The 16,516-nt window shown below is 48.2% G+C and overlaps 1 protein-coding gene across 1 annotated transcript in view; it reads right to left on the bottom strand.

The window, feature by feature from the left end:
* ITGAE (integrin subunit alpha E) overlaps positions 1-16,516 on the bottom strand; it is a 76,111-nt gene that overhangs the window by 31,121 nt on the left and 28,474 nt on the right. The window contains 10 exon segments of the mRNA XM_039223030.1: positions 400-535; positions 1,314-1,381; positions 1,861-2,011; positions 2,572-2,725; positions 3,944-4,095; positions 4,710-4,825; positions 5,201-5,332; positions 5,553-5,670; positions 6,049-6,116; positions 7,358-7,449. Coding sequence (XP_039078961.1) covers positions 400-535; positions 1,314-1,381; positions 1,861-2,011; positions 2,572-2,725; positions 3,944-4,095; positions 4,710-4,825; positions 5,201-5,332; positions 5,553-5,670; positions 6,049-6,116; positions 7,358-7,449 — 1,187 coding nt within the window.

Here is a 16,516-nt window from a genome sequence, read left to right on the forward strand (position 1 = left end):
ACTGTGGCTGGTCACACACATGTGCCCCATCACATAGAGCTGATATATCATTTATACAGCTTCACTCAAAATATACTCCTTCACACACATTCACCACCCATGTTCATCATGCCCACGGTATATGAGGACCAAGGAGATGGGTGAAGGGTCACCCACAACTCCTGTTAGTGGCAAGGCCCCACCTCCTCAGGGCCACCCTGAGCTTCAGTGCCAAGGAGGTCCTGTTCTCATCCAGAAGGCCCTAAGTCTCAGCCTCAAGGGTCCCTAACCAAGGCCCATCCCTCAGTCCATGTGACTGCCCAGAGCCTGCCCTAACTGGAAGGCCCAGTGCAGGCTACTGTGCAGCCTCAGTGTCCCTGTGTAGGCCCCACCCTCCCTCATGGCATCTCCAGGCCTCACCTAGATAGCTGTACTGTGCCGTCTTGGTATCTGCTACAGTCTGGTTCAGAAAGCGACCCCGGCAGCTGTGCAAGTTGTAGAGCAGTGCTCCCCCTGACCAGTTAAAGGCCCCAACAGCTCCGAGCAGCACCTGCCCCTACAGGGGATGAGGGTTGGAGGCCATCTGAGAGGGAGGGGCCAGGGCCAGCCACAGCAGCCATGGGCCTACCAGCCAGGGCCACAAACCTTAGGCTGGGGGTGGGGAATGTTCAGTGATCTCTGACCACCTGGCCAGAAATGCAGGAGGAAGGTGAAATGGCAAATATCCGGTTCCTGCCTTGTACCCATGACCCGCCCAGGGCAACTGTCCTTCCAGTGCCAGTCACCCCCGGGGCAGAAATCTGATCAGGGCCACAGATGATGGGCACTAAAACAAGGTATGGGTGAGTAAGACAGAGCTCATGTCCGTCTGTACAGGTTGCTCAGCCTGTGTCTGGTACCCAAGGCCCATCTGTGCTGAGTAATCTGCTAGCCGTCGTTCAACCTGTGTGCAAGGCTGATGCCCTCACCAGGCCTGCATCTTTCCCCACCTGTGAGGAATAGCGCCTCCAGAGAGGGGTATTCAACGTGGTAGGCAAGACACCCAAGCCAAAGTCGTGTTCGTAGAGCATGTTAAGAGGAAACTGCTCAGTCTTCAAGCACACAGAACAAAACTGACCCTTGTAATAGATATGGCCATTCTTTTGTCTATGTCAAAGGTCCAGATAGGGGCAAGCAAGTACAAGAGTTTTCCTTTATCCTAAAAGGGCTCCTTCAGAGGCATCATTACAGGAGGGCAGAGCCTTGTGCTGTGAGCCAGGGGTCCCTGAGTCCCTGGGTGTCACTGAGGCCCTTCCTCTATGACGAGCCTGCCTGGTGCTGAGTTCACTACATACCTCATCCAGGATCTGGGCACTGAACCCGATCTGTGCCAGCTGGTAGTGGAGGGCCTCTCCAACAGTGCCTAGAAGCCAAGAAGTCCAGTGAGACACTGCTGTGGGCTGAGGTGAAGGGAGAAACTAAGTCAGGGAAAGGGCCAGTCTGACCTCATATCCAGAGGGAACGATGTTCAGAATAATGAGACATACACCAGGCTGAGAATGGAGACCTGCTCCTGCTTTAGTATCTACTGGAAGAGTAAGCTTGGGCAGCTCACTCCCTCTTTCTGGGCCTCAGTTTCGTCATTTGTGAGCACCTGAGAGTGGGATCCATGTCCCAGTCACCTTTTCTCCAGCCCTTAAGCCTCTCATCAGAGGTTCGGGTAATTCTGGGGAAGCGACAAGGGCTGGGGATATTGTTACCTTTTTAGAAATGGAAGAGTTGAAGCTCAGAGAGGTGATAGGAGTTGCCCAGATAGCCATATGGAGGTAGGACAGGGGTGGGGCTGACGTACAAGGCTTGGCCTCTTGCCAGAGGCTGAGGGGACCACGCTGGAGCCCTCACCTTCCATGTGAATGATATTCTGCTGCAATTTGCTCAGCAGTCCATCCAGGGCTGTATAGTTGTTTACTGTGAATGCATGTCTGTCATCGGGGTCTGAGGCAATCAGCTCCAGTTCCTCGCGGGTCTTATTACTCTTGAATGCATTTCCCACCTGCACAGAGGCCCTGGGTCAGTGGGTTAGCACCGTGAGGGCTGGCTGGTTCCCAGGCCCAGAGAGCTCTCCAGGCCCTGGAGGAGAGGGCTGAGCCCCTCTGCTGGCCTTCCGGGCACTTCACCACCTGTCTCTTTCCCTTGCTCCCTGTTCTCCCGCACACACCGCTTCCTTCTCACACCACGTTCATTCTCACCTCTGCACATGCTGTGCCCTTTGCCTGCAGAGCCCTTCTACCTCCCCTGCACTCTAGGCCAGCTACTCGTGTTTGGCCTCCAACACTTAGCTTAGCATCATGTCCTCCAGGAACCTTCCCTGATGTTCTTTTGGGATCACTGAGTGTCTACTGCTCTCCCCATCACTGCTGGGTGAGTGAACTGTGACCACGATTGGGAAACAAGCCCTCTGTGTGAGGACCCAAGTGGGATGGGGGAAGTGCAGGACTGGGAGAAGTTGGTGAGAGTCCGGGAGTAGAGCAAGCCCCTATCAGGAACCCTGGCTCCTCCCCACTCCAGGCTGACCAGGTCAGGAGGTGCCCCACCCCCACTCCTAGCACTTACCCCAATGGCAAAGCGCTCAACACCTTGCATCTTTGGGGAACTGATGACAGCTGTGAGGTTGAGTGGATCCCCAAATATGTCCCCATCGGTGAGTACCACTATGACCTTGGATGCCTTTTTTCTGGAGCCATAGCTTGGCGTGAAGATGTTGTCTCTAAGTAGGGGAGCATAAATAAAGAGGAGAACCTTGCCAGAGGGATACTGAACTCTGGGGAGATTTTACTCACTGACCTGTTTTAGAATTGGAGAAGATTAAGGAGCCCTCTGAAATGAGGAACAAAAGCTCAAAGAGGGGTGGTGATGCCCCCTGTAACACATAGCAGGGCCAGGTGGAGGGGAGGCTGAGACATACCTAGCCCCTCACCTCCTCCCACAGAGAGGTGCTGGACAGCAGAGTCTATTCTGTGTTCATGTGTGGGAATGACAATGATATTAATAAACACTGGCTAATATTTACATAGTACTTACATGCCACGCACTGTTGTAAGCACTGTACATATTTTTTTAATTTCTTTTTTTACTTTTATTTATTTTTGAGAGACAGAGTGAGACAGAGCATGAGCAGGGAGAGACAGAGAGAGAAGAAGACACAGGATCTGAAGCAGGCCCCAAGCTCTGAGCAAGCATTCAGCACAGACACTGCTGTGGGGCTTGTACCCACAAACTTTGAGATCATGACGTGATCTGAAGTCAGACACTTAACTGACTGAGCCACCCAGGAGCCCCAAATACTATACGTATTTTAACCCCTTTAATCCTCACAAAATCCTACAAGACAAATACTATTATTTCTGTAAGCTCATTTATTTATTTTGAGAGAGAAAGGGAGCATGCAGAGGGAGAGAGAATCCCAAGCAGCCTCCACCTGTCAGTGCAGAGCCTGACACGGAGCTCGAACTCACAAACTGTGAGATCATGACCTGAGCTGAAATCAAGAGTCAGATACTTAACTGACTGAGCCACCCAGGTGCCCCTAACAAGCATTATTAGTATTCTCATTATAAAAGTGAGGCAACTAAAGCACAGGCAGGTTAGGTAACTCACCCAAGGTGAGTACAAAGCAGAGCTGAGACTGAACCCATACAGCATGGCCACGAAGCCCGTCCCTATAAGTACCATGCACTAGTGCTGCTCACAATGGGAGTCTTTAGAAGGATTTCTGGAGGATGTCTGGGGTGTCAGTCATTAGCAAAGGCTAGATTGAAAGACCTCACATATTCCCCTCAGCCAAAGAAGAGCTAGAACCTGATCCTCTCCTCCTCACAGCTCTGTTGAGCCACCTCTGCAAGCATGACTCCTCAGAGCCTCTGGGCAGGGCCATGAGCTGGCACCCAGTAGGTGCCTAGGTAATTCCCACTACCCTCATACTTACAAGACATGCTGTATGGCAGAAGCAGTCTTGGTGACATTCCCCACCTGAGTGATGTTCTGGACTCTGGCGAGAGAAGCCATCACATCCTGGCTGTCCCGAAGATCAAACTCAGTCTGGATCACTTCCCCATATTGCACAAGGGCAAAGCTGCACTATAGAGGAGGAGCCAAGGTGGGGCGGCTGTTGGCAGAGTCGCCATGCCCGAAGCTGCCCCTGCCCCTTAGATGGTTCCTCCTGGAAGCAGTGGAAGAATCCACCCATTTCTCCTTTGCTCCAGGCAGGAGGAGATGTTAAGGCAGAGGGAAATCTCTAAGCAAGGAGAGGTGGAAGAAGGTATAATAGTAATGGATCACAGTGAATCACAGACTTTTCCCTGAAACCATGTCTCCATGGTTTGGCCATGTGACAAACTTTGGTCAGTGGGACACCAGAGATGTGATACAATTAGAAACTTGAAAAGTACATGCAGGCACTGAGTCTTGCCCTCTTGGAATACTGTAGCTGTGAAAAAGTTGAGCTGGCCTGCTGGAGGCACATGGCCCAAACAAGTAAGGCCATCTTAGGCCATCCAGTTAGGCAGCAGGATGTCTGAAGCTGCACGAGTAACTCCAGGCAAGGCCGGCAGAAGAGCTGAATCCAGCTGAATCCAGCCGAAATAGCTGCCCCCACAGAACTGTGAGCAAATAAACGGTTGTTGTTTTGAGGTAGTTTGTTCACGGCAATAGAGAACTGATAGGCTGTGAGTCTAGTTCTTAGGGAAGCCCACCTGAAAACACCTCTCATAGAAGTTCCTCATCATGTTGGAGATGAAGTCTTTGGCTCTCTGGAAGTCTGGGGGGTCGATGCTTCCTGAGCCATCTAGGATGATGGCAATCTCAGTGCCTGGGCCAAGACAGGGAGCATGTTAGGACTGGGTGTGGAATATGAGATGGGAGTGAGGGCAGCAGGGCACCCACCCCATTCAGGCCCTGAGCGCTCAATTCAGGTAGGAAGTTGGTAAAGTTCCCGAGGGTGAAGACTTTGTCTCAGAGGCAGAGAGAGCCAGAGCTACTCAGGCTCTGACTTTCTGAGTGAGTCACTCCCACAGCACCTGCTCTTCAGGCCTCAGTTTCCCCCATCCATTCTATGGCTAGGTCTATAGAATCCAGCCACTGCTTCCCATCTTCCAGACCTAGGCACACCTCAGTCCTGGAGGCCGCCAGCCTAGGGGTCAGCTCTGACAGCCTCTGGGAACAACCCAGATCTGCCTCTTCTCACCATCTGCTTCATCGTCATCATCATCCTCTTGTGGCTTCAGAGCCCGACGCCACCTGGCTGTCCTCTCTATCCTGCCATTCTTGTTCCAGCAGTCTCTGGCATCCACATGTGTATTGGGATCTAGGAGATTTTCTTTAAAAACGCATACAGAAGAACTCAGTGTCAGATGGCCTTCTTGTTCACCTCTGGGCAGGCCCAAACTTAGCTCTGCTCTGATTCTCTTCACAGGGGCCTAGGCTTGCCTTGCCCTCTCTGGGTCTCCATGTCCCTCTAATAGCAACCATGCCTCTTCCTGGAGACCCAAGGAGATCTCTTTAGAGCTGTCTAAGGTCAGTCAGTGTCCAATCCTTACCAAGGTCAGAGAAGTAGACCTGGGCCTGGGGTTGGAAGTTGTTGGCTAATAGGCTGCAGGTCCCTGTGAGTTCTGAGATGAGGCTGTGGGGCTTCCGAGACTGCACCTGAATACAGATCTGGGAGAGAGGGGGAGAGTAGGAGGGGGAAGCCTAGGTCATCTCCAGTACAATCCCCATAATCACTGCCACATCATCACCCCCATTACAGAATCAAGTGCCTCAACCAAGCAGAAGATGCAGGAAAGTTTGCTCACCCCTCATCAGGGGTAAGAGTCGGTACTGGGGCCAAAGCTGAAGTTAAGCACCTAGGTCAGTGTGCTGGGTCATGGAGTACCCAGATCAGAGCCATGGTTGGCCCTGGGGTCGGTCCCAGGGAGGCAGCTGGGCTCAGCCCTGAGAGAATAAGCCAGTCAGACTGTTATCAACACCGGTCAACTATAGGGTAAGCTCCACCTTCCCTGAACCCCTCCATCATCCCACCGCATGCACACTCACCAAAACACTGTGGTGGTTCCGGACAACTGTCACTCCCCGGTACCTTCCCTTTGGGATGGGGGCGTGCTCTGAAAGAGTTAAGCCCAGGTAAGGTGGGAGGGATGCTGGGAGGCTACCCTACAGCCAACATCAGAGGTCACATGATGGTCAGGGCCCCGTAAAGAACTATTGGCCACTCAGAGCAGGCTCTAGAAGCTGGTTGTAGGACCTTTAAGCACAGGCCTGGACATGCTCAAGGCAAAGTGCTTATTCCCTGGGCTTATTCACTGACTCATTCAACAAATGTCCAGTGATGTCTGCTCTGTGCCTAGCCCCAAGCCAGATGGAGATAGAGATCTAGACACAACCGAGGCCTGGTACTTGACTTACAGGGGCTCCCAATTAGGAAGGGCAGGAGGGTAGAGAAGCAGTAGCTGGTGGGTGGGTGTAGCACCAGGGAGGTGTGAAAGATGCTAAAGGACCGGCTATATGGACCAAAGAACTCTCCACTCTCAAAATTCTATTTCTGGGGAATCTTACTGCCTGAAGACCCTAGAGTGAAAGTGTAGCTCATTCCTCTCCCTCCACACTGTGGACCTCAGGAGACTCATTTTTGAGCCATAGGATCACCCAGTTATGCTACCAGCCTGCATCCCCTTCTGAAGCAGAAACTGAGGCTGTTCAACACCATGCCTCTCATAGAGACAAGGATCCTACCATATACAGCTGAGGGGTCACCAGCAAATGTGGGCCTTGAGTTGAACTGGGTGCAATGGTAGAGTTGGTTAATAAGTGAATTAGTTCATTTGTTCATTCATTCAAACAGCTTTATTGAGTACCGAATATATGCCAGTCCCCATGCTAGATTTTAGGATGGCCACAGGTTAGGAGGGGTAAAGTTGAATTCCACTGAGGTGTGATGAGTTGGGACATGTTAGGTTCTGAAATCAGATAGACTCAGGTTTGCCAACTGTAGTGCCGCCAACACTAGATTCATGACCTTAGTCATATTGGCAATCAAAGGACTGCTCTGAACTGTAGCTTCCTCTTCTATAAAATGGAGTGATTTTGAGAATTGAAAGGGAAAAAAGCACTTAGCAGAGTGCCAGGCACATAGTGAGCACACAATACATTTTAGGTATCATTTTTTTTAGGACCAGGTCTGGAAAGGCGGGCTGGGGATTTGGGTTGGGTTGGGATGGGATTGGCTTTAGGATAGAAAGCCTGTGGGTGGTGGTGGAATCTAAAGTGGGTCTGGGTTCAAATGGTTTAGGCCAGATTCCTCAAAAGGAGGTCCACGGAATATTCCCCGGAGTGGAGGTTGACTTACCTACTGGTTGGCAAAGAATCTCATCCTGGATGAGGGAACAACGATGAAGGGGGTCTGTTGTCCTGTTGGTTTGAGGACTGGTGACCAGGAGCCTGAGTGGGAACGTAGACAGCAAAGTTGAGCTGGCCAATGAAAGCTTCTCCTTTCTGCCTGCCGAGGCACAGTCTTCCCACTCCAGGCCCCACTCCAGGCTCACAAGCTCCCTATATGGAAACTAATGGAGGAGATCCAGACTTGGGTCCCAGCCCAGAATGGCAGACTTTGCAACTTTGCATTATGTGAAAAGCATTTGTTCAGCATTTATCTTTACACAGTTCGGGGGGGGGGGGGGGGAAGGTTAAATGCATCTGCTCTCTTCCTGCTGACCCACCCTGACAGAAATGGGAGTGGTATTGATGGTAAATAAAAACTCTCTGCTCTTTAGGGAGGGGGTGGGTAGGTACTAGGAAGCCATCCACAGGACAGCTGGTCCTGTCAGGGGCAGTGCTGGCTTCCTAGTGGCTGCCAGGGGAACTGACCCACCTGGCTTCAGTGATGGTATTTCCTGAGAAAAGTATCCTGGCACCCCTATGCAATGGGTCAGTCAGAAATGGAGGTTTGATTCCAACTCATTCTTTGAAGCCAGCATTACCTTGATTCCAAAACCAAAGACCCCACTACAAAGGAGAGTTACAGGTCAATATCCTTGATGAACCTGGATGCAGAAAATTCTCAGCAGGATACTAGCAAATGAATTCAATAGAAGATCAAAATAATTATTCACCATGATCAAGTTGGATTTATTCCTGGGCTGCAGGGCTGATTCAATAATCACAAATCAACCAACATCATACATCACATTATTAAAAGAAAGGATAAGAACCATATGATTCTTTCAATAGATGCTGAAAAAGCCTATGACAGAATACAGCATCTTTTCTTGATAAAAACCCTCAAGAAAGTGGGGATAGAAAGAACATAACTTAATATCAAAAAAGCCATATATATGGGGCGCCTGGGTGGCTTAGTCGGTTAAGCGTCCGACTTTCGCTCAGGTCATGATCTCGCGGTTCGTGGGTTCGAGTCCCGCGTCGGGCTCTGTGCTGACTGCCAGCTCAGAGCCTGGAGCTTGTTTCAGTCTGTGACTCCCTCTCTCTCTGACCCTCCCCTGCTCACGCTGTCTCTCTCTCTCTCTCCTAGAAATAAATAAAACATTAAAAAAAATTTTTAAAAAAAAGCCATATATGAAAGGCCCACAGCTAATATCCTCGATGGGGAAAAACTGAGAGCTTTCTCCCTAAGGGAAGGAAGATGACAGGGATGTCCACCCTCAGCACTGTTGTTCAGTATAGTACTGGAAGTCCTAGCCTCAACAATCAGACAACAACCAAAAAATAATGAAAGCCATCCAAATCGGCAAGGAAGAAGTCAAACTCTCACTCTTCACAGATGACATGATACTCTACATGGGATATCTGAAAGACTCCACCAAAAAAACTGCTAGAGCTGATAAACAAATTCAGCAAAGTTGCAGGATATAAAAACAATGTACAGAAATTGGTTGCATTCTTTACAACGATAATGAAGCAGCAGAAAGAGATATCAAGGAATTGATCACATTTACAATTATACCCAAAACCATAAGATACCTAGGAATAAACGTAACCAAAGAGTTAAAAGACCTATATACTGAAAACTATAGGATGCTTATAAAAGAAAGTTAAGAAGACACAAAGAAATGGAAAAACATTCTGTGTTCATGGATTGGAAGAACAAATATTGTAAAATGCCAATACTACCTAAAGCAATCCACATGTTCAATGCAATCAATATCAAAATAACACCAACATTCTTCACAGAGCTAGAACAAACAATCCTAAAGTTTGTAGGGAAAAAGACAAGACCCAGAATAGCCACATAATGTTGAAAAAGAAAACCAATGCTGGAAGCATCACAATTCTGGACTTTAAGCTATATTACAAAGCTGTAATCATCAATACAGTATGGTACTGACACAAAAACAGATGAACCTGGATGCAGAAAATTCTCATAGATCTATGGAACAGAATAGGGGACCCAGAGATTGACCCACAAATATACGGCCAACTAATCTTTGACAGAGCAGGAAAGAGCATCCAATGAAAAAAAGAAAAGAAAAAAAAAAAGACAGTCTCTTCAGCAAATGGTGCTGGGAAAACCAGATAGTGACATGCAGAAGAATGAACCTGGACCATTTTCTTACACCATACACAAAAATAGATTAAAATGAACAAAAGACCTAAATGTGAGAGAGGAAACCATCAAAATCCTACAGGAGACAACAGGCAAAAACCTCTCTGACCTCACTACAGCAACGTCCTACTTGACATGTCTCTGGAGAGAAATAAAAGCAAAAGTGAACTATAGGGACCTCATCAAGATATAAAGTTTCTTCACAGCAAATGGAAAAATCAACAAAATAAAAGGCAACCAAGAGAATGGGAGAAGATATTTAAATAAATAAAGAGTTAGTATCCAAAATCTATAAGGAACTTACCAAACTCAAAACCCAAAAGACAAATAATCTAGTGAAAAAATGGGCAAAAGACATGAATAGACACTTTTCCAAAGACATCCACATGGCTCACAGACACATGAAAAGATGCTCAACATCGCTCAACATCACTCAACATCAGGGAAATAAAATCAAACCCACAGTGAGATATCACTTCCCGTCTGTAAGAATGGTGAAAATGAACAACTCAGGAAACAATAGATGTTGGCAAGGATGCTGAGAAAGGGGAACACTGTTGACACTGTTGGTGGGAATGCAAACTTGGAAAACAGTATGGAGATTTCTCAAAAAGTTAAAAATTGAGCTAGCCTATGACTCAGCAATTGCACCGCTAGGTATTTATCCAAAGGATACAAAAATGCTGATTTGAAGGGGTACATGCACCCCAATGTTTATACAGCACTATCAACAATAGCCAAATTATGGAAAGAGCCCAAATGTCCACTGACTGATGAATGGAGCAACAAGATGTGGTGTGTGTGTGTGTGTGTGTGTGTGTGTGTGTGTGTGTAATGAATACTACTCAGTGATAAAAAAAAAAAAGCATGAAATCTTGCCATTTGCAACAACGTGAATGGAGCTAAGGGGTATTATGCTAAGTAAAACAAGTTAGTCAGAGAAAGACAAATATCATATGGCTTCACTCATAGGTGGAATTTGAGAAACTCAATGGATGAACATAGGGGAAGGGAAGGAAAAACAAGATAAAAACAGAGAGGGAGGCAGGGGCGCCTGGGTGGCTTAGTCGGTTAAGCGTCCGACTTTCGCTTAGGTCATGATCTTGCGGTTTGTGGGTTCGAGCCCCGCGTCGGGCTCTGTGCTGACTGACAGCTAAGAGCCTGGAGCCTGTTTCAGTCTGTGACTCCCTCTCTCCCTGACCCTCCCCTGCTCACGCTGTCTCTCTCTCTCTCCTAGAAATAAATAAAACATTAAAAAAATTCTTAAAAAAAAAAAAAAACTTTTTAATGTTTATGTTTGAGAGAGAGAGAGAGAGCACACACATGCATGAGGAGGCACGATTGACAGCATATGCTGTCAGCACAGATCTCAATGTGGGGTTTGAACCTATGAACTGTGAGATCATGATCTAAGCCAAAGTTGGATGCTTAACCAATGGAGCCACCCAGGTGCTCCACCATAAGAGACTCTTTTTTGTTTATTTAAAATTTTTTCTTTAACATTAATTTATTGTTGAGAGACAGAGAGAGGCAGAATGCAAGTGCGAGAGGGGTAGAGAGAGGGGGAGACCCAGAATCTGAAGCAGGCTCCAGGATCTGAGCTGTCAGCACAGAGCTGGACATGGGACTCGAACCCATGAACCGTGAGATCATGACCTGAGCCAAAGTCGGACATTAACCAACTGAGCCACCAGGCACCCCCACCATAAGAGACTCTTAAATACAGAGAACAAACTAAGGGCCACTGGAGGGGAGGTAGGTGGGTGGATGGGTTAAATGGGTGATGGGCATTAAGGAGGGCATTTTTTGGGATGAGCACTGGGTGTCATATGTAAGAAATGAATCACTGGGTTCTACTCCTGAAGTCAAGACATCAAGTATATGTAAACTAGCTTGAATTTAAAAAGAAAAAGAAATGGAGTTTGAGGGGGGAGCATCTCACCCTCATTAAAGCAGCCTCTAAAAATAGTCCCAAGCCCAGAGAGACAGCAAAGTTCAGTTTTAGCCTAGGCATTCTCACTATCCACGCTGCCCAGGGAAAACTGGTCTGCCTCAAAACAGAGGTTTTGAGTAGGGGGTACTGAGGAAGGGGCCCTGAGGCTGGGCCTGGTAACACTGAACCAGGTCTAAGATCTTTGTGCTGAGGGCAGTAGGAAGCCATGGAGGACCCGATAAAGGGGATTAGTTTGTACTTTCAAAAAGGTCATCATGCGGCTGTGGTGGACTGGGTGACAGGAGTGAGGTACCATCTCCACTTCCTTGCTTCCCATCACTCTATTGTAATTATAACATAGATCTTTTACTTACCTCCATGGATTAATAATAATAATAAAGTCTATACCTGTGTATATGCCCCCAACCCCAGTTTAACCCACCCCAAGCTGATTCCACCCTCTGATACAGCTCCTGTCAAGGTCAACAGTAGTCTCCACATTGCCAAATACAATGGACATCTTTTTGTCCTCATCTTCGTCAACCTCTCAGCAGCCCTGGACATGTGCCCATCTCCACCTTGAAATGCTTTCTTCTTGATTTCCCCCTACCTCTCTCAATACTCTTTCTCAGACTCTTTTGTGGGCTTCTTCACTGTCTAACTTCTCAATGTTGCTGGAACCTTAGGACTTGGTCCCTGTTGTCCTTTCCAGCACACTCTCCCTAGTGATCCCTGCCAGTCCCATGACTTCAATACACCTATAAATGCTGAACTTCTGTGGCCCTAGAGTCCCTCCACCAGAAGTCAGACCAGCATAGCTGTAGGAAATACAATAACGCCTCCACCGCAGATGTCCCTGTGCTAATCCCCAGAACCTGTGAATGCACTACTTGTTATGGCTAAAGGGATTTTGTAGACTTGATTAAGTTAAGGATCTTGAGATGAGGGAAATAATCCTGGATTATCTAGGTAGACCCCGTGTTATCACAAGGGTCCTTATAAAACGAAGGCAAGAGTCAGAGAAAGATCTGAAGATGCTACACTGCTCGTTTTCAGGATGAAGGAAGAGGCCAAAAGCCAAAGAATGCAGATTGCTTCCAGAAACTGAAAAAGGTGAGGAAACAGACTCTCCCCTTGAGCCGCCAAAAGAAACACAGCTCTACTAACACCTTGATTTTAGCCCATTAAGACCCATTTTGGATTTCTGACCTCCAGAACTGTAAGACAATACATTTGTGTTGTTTTCAGCCACAGATTTTGTGGTTGTTACAGCAGCAATAGGAAACAAATACAATTACCAACCACCTACCGTCTAATAGGCATCTCAAACTTTAGAATGTCCAAACCGAGCTTGGGGTCTTGTCCTACCAAGCCTATGCTTTTCCATCTTCCCAGAAGTAATAGATGGTAAAACTAACCACTAAATTCTAAAGCCTGAATCCTGAAGGCATCTTTGCTTCATCTTTTCACTCATCCCTGCATCAAGTCCATCAGTAAACCCTGTGGATCCTTCCTCCAAACTATATCCACAGAGCATCTCTTCTCTCCGTTTCCCCATCACCATCCTGGCCACCACCATCTTGCCCGGTCTATGGTAATAGCCTCCTAACTGGTAGCATTTGTTCTTGAAACTGACCCTTGTAGTTTACACCCTGTCACTCTCCTGCTTCAGTAGCTTCCCATGTGCTTAGAAAGAGTCCATACTCCTTGATACAGCTCACAGGGCCTTGCACAGTCTGGCCTCTCCCCTCCCCTCTCCTTTGCTCTCCAAGTTCCAACTCTACTCTGGCTGCCCTCTGTTCCTTGACAGCCCTAGTTCTTTCCTACCTCAAGCCCTCTACCTTGCTGTGCCCTTTGCCTGGGAGCCCTACCTTTCACTCTCCAAAACTGGCTTATTTTCATCCCCTGGCCTTGCTTAACTGTCACCTCCTCATAAATGCTTTCTCCAGCCAGCCCCAGTTCACAACACAGCTACTGTTTCATGTCACCCTGTTTAATTTTCTTCTCAGAACTTGTTATGTCTGATAATATCCTCTTTCCTCACTTGTGTGCTTGTTATCGGTCTCCCCCACTAGACTGTAAGTTCCTCAAGAATCATGTCTACCTTGTTCACCATGTTATTTCCAGGGCATGGAAGAATGTCTGGCACAGAGCTAGGGCTTGGTAAATATGGTTAAATAAAGACTGAATGACAGCCCAGGCAGCAGGTAAGGAGGCTAATGTGGAGCAGGGCTGAAGAGCAGAGAGCACGTGTAGCTGAGCTCTGTGGGCTTTGCAGCTGAGCTCCCAAAATAGGTGACCTGCTTAGTAACGCTGCCTCTGCTCCAGACCTCTCCCCAGCCTGAGCCACAGCCCTTTGTCTAACACCTCATTCCCAGTCTCCAACAAAGATGGGCTTAGAACTAGTCTCTACCCCAGATCATGTTTTGGTGGGGTAAGTCCAGGCCCGGAATAGCCTCGGCTCTCCTTCCTCCTTCATGCCATTACCCAAGCTATTTCCTTTGCCTGTAACATACTCCTACCTCCTTTTCCTGCCAAAATCATTCTAAACACCAGCTCCTCAGGAATTCTTCCCAAAGGAACAACTTGACCCCCTCCAAGCCCTCCAGGTAGCCTTGACTACTGGAACCCACTCCCATACTCACCTAGACTGTGAGTTCCCAAGAGACTACCATATACAGCTGTCCAGGCTGTGCAAGGTTGCCATTCATATCACAGTCATGTGACATTGTGGCCTGGGGCCCAGTATGAGCTGCCTCTGTTGTCTCCCATTTTACTCTCTCCCACCCAGCCACCATGGTGAGTAGTCTTTTGATCTCCAGGTTCATTGACTGAATGACTGACTAACTAAACAATAATCAAACCTATCATCAGCTCATAGCCTCATGGACGCTATTATACCCTGGACTGGAAGCAGGCCATTTCTTGCCTTCGCCTGCCTCTAACCTGTCTCTGCTTGGAGTCTATTCCCATATCTCACAGGGAAAGGCATTCTTTTTTTTTCTCCAAGTTTTATCATAGTTTTTTTTTTAATTTACTCTTTATGGTTTCATTTGCATTTACTGAAGTATAATTAACATACAGTGTTATATTACTTTCAGGTGTGGAAGGTCTTCTTTCTGTTCCACTCATCTCACCCTATAGCAACCAAACCCATGATGCAGTGAGCCGTGGCTGCTATATTTTATAGAGAAACAGGACAAGGGAGTGAGAGGTACACACCGCCCTCTCACAGGGGACCAGCCTGTTCCTCTTTCTGTGGCCCTGGGGCAGCCAGAGGTGCATTTCCTGCCCTGCATGGCACGCCTATAGTCTTGGGCTTCACCATTTGTGGCAGGAACCAAGAAGTGCCTCCCACCACATCCTCCCATGAGCCCTCTCTTCAGCAGATGTTCAGGGAGGTTTTCATGAGCCCAGCTAGGCTCCTCTTGCACCCAAGGTGGTCTCAGAGCCTCCTGCTCCAGGAGCTTCAAGCTCCTCTCGTCCACCATGTCCTCTCAGCATGGCTTCTGAGAGGCAGGGCCCTGCTGAGGTACTGGTGGGAGGGGACTGGGCAAAAGATGGTCACAGGTAATTGAGACTGACACCTGGCCCTCACGAGCATATGGAGCAGCCAGAATGCTCATGCACTGCAAGGTCGGAAAAATGGATGTTGGCCCAATGCATATTATGCCCGATAAAAGGAAGTACCCTTGCACCTCAAAATAAAGTTCATAGCAGCAAAATCTGTCCAAGGAAACAGCCCAAATGCCCATCATCAGCTCTGTTCACATGATGGAAAACTCTAGCAATGAAAATAAGTATCACTGTCTCAGGCAATACCACATTCAAAATTCACAGACCGTATATTGAGGTCTGACATAAAAAGACCACATATGGTATGCCTCATTTACAAGTTCAAGAACAGGCAAAACTAATCCAGGGAAATGGAGGTCAGAGCGCTGGTTAATTCTTGGCAGGGGATGTGCCTGGAAGGGAGCACCAGGCTAGAGCGGGATTAGGTGAGGTTGCTAATGCTCTGCTCCTTCATCTGGATGCTACTTACATAGGTGGTTCACTTGGCCAGCATTCACTGTGCTACAGGCTCATGATGGGTGCATTTTTCTGTGTGGCAAATGTCCATAAAATTTCACCAAAACAAATGACAACAAACACCAATTCATCTTCCTGCAGCCAAAAACTTGTTAACAACAAACTTCTCCTCTCCCCTCCCTGCTTCAAACCTTTCTGGCTCCTCAAACCCTTGATGCCTGGGTAACCAGGCACTATCCACTTCTCCCAACCTCCTCCTCATGACATTCAGCTTCAACCACCTGACATCTTCTGTTCCTTGACTTTGCTCAGGCAGGTTTCTGGCCTTCTGACCACACTGCTCTCAGCTGCGCTATCCCCCTCTCCTGCCTTCTCACACTAATTCCTACTCATCCCCTTCGTCCCAGTGTTGATGCACACCCAGTGACTGGAGGGTACACCTGCCTCTATGTCTCCAAAGTGTCCTGGACCAGAGCAGCCATCACTCCTCTTGTCACTGCCTACCTCGTCTGTCTCCTTCATGAGCCATGGAGTTCCATGGGGCAGGGACTGCGCCTGTTTCACTATTGGCTCCTCACACTTTGCCTGGCATTGAGTGGCTGTTCCATAAATACTTGCTGAATGAACAAACAAACGAACAAACTGGCCCTGCCATCACCATTTGCATGGTCACCAGCCTCTTCACTCTACAATGAGGAAACCATAATCCAGTAAGGGGCCCAAGCCTGCTTGGCCGGGTCATGGTCAAAGCTGCAGGGCCATAAGGTTGCCTCAGGAGCTGCTACTGCCCACCCATCCTCCACCAAACAGAGCTCCTACTCTGCACAAATCAGGAATGTGGGGAGCCCTGCTCACCCAGAAACCTCGAGCTCCTCACCTGGTCTGCCCCTAAGCCCATCTGGATGCTGGGCTCATCCGTGCTGGGTAAGAAGGAGACCCTTGACCCATGACTAGAAGCAAAGCAAGCAGGGAGGGGGAAGGGA

Source organism: Hyaena hyaena, unplaced genomic scaffold (genome assembly GCF_003009895.1).
Source record: "Hyaena hyaena isolate Hyena2069 unplaced genomic scaffold, ASM300989v1 scaffold_1241, whole genome shotgun sequence".
Taxonomy (NCBI): Eukaryota; Metazoa; Chordata; class Mammalia; order Carnivora; family Hyaenidae; genus Hyaena; species Hyaena hyaena.